Source organism: Pundamilia nyererei, unplaced genomic scaffold (genome assembly GCF_000239375.1).
Source record: "Pundamilia nyererei isolate P.nyererei 1_Seehausen unplaced genomic scaffold, PunNye1.0 scaffold00266, whole genome shotgun sequence".
Taxonomy (NCBI): Eukaryota; Metazoa; Chordata; class Actinopteri; order Cichliformes; family Cichlidae; genus Pundamilia; species Pundamilia nyererei.
In genome coordinates, this window is record NW_005187667.1 from 396,504 (window position 1) to 399,446 (window position 2,943).

At 46.4% G+C, this 2,943-nt stretch overlaps 1 protein-coding gene across 1 annotated transcript in view; it reads left to right on the forward strand.

Annotated features, from left to right (window-relative positions):
• The first annotated feature begins 284 nt into the window (after positions 1–284).
• Positions 285–2,943, forward strand: part of nhp2 (NHP2 ribonucleoprotein homolog (yeast)) — a 5,868-nt gene continuing 3,209 nt past the window's right edge. The window contains exons 1-3 of the mRNA XM_005750231.1: positions 285–622; positions 1,213–1,282; positions 1,388–1,493. Coding sequence (XP_005750288.1) covers positions 460–622; positions 1,213–1,282; positions 1,388–1,493 — 339 coding nt within the window. The 5' untranslated portion in view covers positions 285–459. The remainder of the gene's footprint in view (positions 623–1,212; positions 1,283–1,387; positions 1,494–2,943) is intronic.

Consider the following 2,943-nt stretch of genomic DNA (forward strand, 5'->3'; position numbering starts at 1 on the left):
ATTCTGATGAGCAGTAATTAATTTTTGTTTGTTAGCTTCTTGTAATGAAAGAAAATTCGAGTGTCCACACAGTGAAGCTGGTTTTTAGATTTTAGGGGGAAATTATTTCCTTCTTACTGAATCCAAAACTCTTCACTTAAACTTTCACTTTTTAATGTTATTATTTATCTCTTTATAGACATAGATATAGATATATATTTACGCGGAAATTTTCTGAAGTGTCAGTAAAATTCTGACTAAACCTAAAAAAGGAAGTTTGGTATTTTATTTTGAAGGGTGGTGGTGCCGCTGCCCTCCGGGCCGCTGGTGGCGCTGTGGTTCAGCGTTTTCACAAACGGCAGAGAAAGAGTCTTGAAACACGTGTGGTGTCTTCTCTGTGTGCGTGTTGTGATCAGCAGGCAGGAGTCCGAGCAGAAAACAATTTAACGGGTATCGATCACCAGTGATTATCGATCACAAATGACGAAGGTGAAGAAGGAGAAAGTTTCGGAGGAGGGTGAAGAAGCCGGTACCGGGGGCACCGAGAGGTCGTACCAGGAGCTGATCGCTCACCTGAACCCAATCGCTCAGCCGCTGGCCTCCAAAAAACTCAGCAAGAAGCTCTACAAATGCGTGAAAAAAGGTGAGAAGAAGAAGAATCCCGCTAAGGCCGGGAAATGTTGGAGATTGCTGTTCTCGTGGAGGTGGCGCCGAACTCTGTTTAAAAATTCACGAATTTAACGGTTTCTTTCTGCTCTGCAGTTGTTAGTGTCGATGCAGGACTTTAAATAAGAAAGTGTTCGAGTCGTCTAAAGCTTCTGGTTAATTCGGCCGTAAACACGTCGTTTATAGATGCACAGTTTGTAATCTATTGGTAATTTTCTGTGAGAAATCAGCGGCTGTTTGTACAGCGTCATCCTCAGTGAAAGGTTCAGTCAGAACCGCTTCCGGTTTCACTGGGCGTTTTAAAAGGCAGCTGCATGCGCTTTTATTTTGAAGTGTTTTTAGTATGTGAGAAAATCTTCACAGTTTGGTTTGTGAGGGAACGTTTGTTGTCGGGAATCATGTGAACGATGTGTTCACACTGCAGATGTTAGAGCTTTAAACATCCAGATGTGCTCCTCCTCACTTTAAATGCAGTTTGCAGCTGGACTGGGCTCATGTTGCACTTGAGCTTAAAACAGCAAGTTTTTGACTGGAGTCTGGTTTAATGTGTCTCTTTCTATCATCCAGCTGCCAAAGTGAAGAACATCCGACGAGGAGTCAAAGAAGTTCAGAAGTTCATCAACAAAGGAGAGAAAGGGTGAGCCGCTGCTGCACCTTTCAGCGCGTCCTCAGGTGTGCACAGGTGTGCACAGGTGTTCGTGACGATCACAGGTGTGTTTATGTGTTTCTGATGTGTCTGCAGCATCGTGGTGATGGCGGGCGACACGCTGCCCATCGACGTCTACAGCCACCTGCCCGTCATGTGTGAGGACAGAAGCCTGCCGTACGCCTACATCCCGTCTAAAGTGGTGAGTGACAGTGGACAGGTGTGCTGAAGGTCTGTCACCTGATGGGGGCGGGCTCTGAACGCGTCGCTCTGTCAAGGTTGGATGGAGGCGTCATGGGCGTGGCTGAAACTCAGTCTGTGCTTGCAGAGCGCCACTCACACAGCATGTGTGTGCTCTGCTCGCTGCACTTTCCTCAGCGCAGCAGGAAAACGTTACAGTCGACACGAGTGTGTCTCAGAGCGCTGTGTGACTGTGACGTCTCAGACGGTGACGGTCCGTACGAGTGCGCAGGCGTCCGTGTCTCTGCCTGCTGTTTCTGACCATGTGGACACGGCGCTCCGGCTGCAGGCAGGCGCTCCGGCTGCAGGCAGGCGCTCCCCAGGCAGCAGATTATACAATCAGGAGTTCAGCTCTTACTCTGTCTTTGGACAGCGTGCACCGTCTGTGGCTGTGGCGCTCATTTGACCTCACGTCTTGTAGAAAACAGTTGGTGAGGATGTCGGAGAAGCTGATTGGTTCTTGTGCAACACTTTGTACGACTCACAAAACAAACTTTTCAGCTGAAGCTCCAAAAGTCGATTCTGTTCATCTGGACGTTTTCAGTGGGAGAAACGTTTCGTCATCACCAGCTGACTCCTTCAGGGTTCGTACGGGTGCTTGAAATCCTTGAAAATGCTTGAATTTTAATGTTGTCTTTTCAAGGTTTGAAAAGTGCTTGAATTTCAGATGTGGTGCTTAGAAGTGCTTGAAAGTGTAGCTGTGTTTCATTCACCACAAATAACTGATTGAATATTTTTCTTATCAGATAGAAATAAAATGTAAAAGCAAAATTTCCCCGCCTGGCTGCCTCACGTCTGTTTCACCGTGTGGCCCCGCCCCTCCCTCGGACAGTCGGGGATGAGTGCGCTAACGTACCTGTAGGTCGCTGTTTTAATGAGTGTTTGATGGAAAACAACAATGGCGGAGTTTGTGCTCTCCAGTCATGATAGGTGAGTGCTAGTAAATATTTTCCAGTACGTGTACGTTACACACGCTATTTTTAAATTACGATTATTATTTTGCTATCAAACTCGCTGGAGACATGATTGAGATGCACTGAGTGTGATGCAGTATGGCAGCGCTGTTACTATGCTGTGAGCTTAGCTAACATTACTGAGCAGTGATATGAGTTCATTTACTCCAGTGAAAGCTTTAAACATTAGCCTGATACATAACTAGCTAACTTAGGCTTTCTGGTTAACCCTCTGGGGTCGACCAGAGTCTCCATTTCAACTTGGGTCGAATGTGCGGACTTCAAACTATGTACCAGTGTTTAAACTGTGTTGATAGGCCACGTAAAACCGATGTTTGTTTGTTTTTAATACAACAGTGGCGTTTACTCCAGGAAGAAGCGGTAAAAACAGCGTTTTCTAAGCAGAGCGCCAGCGTGCTGTCTCGTGTAGTTAGTGTGTTGTCTCGTGTAGTTAGTGTG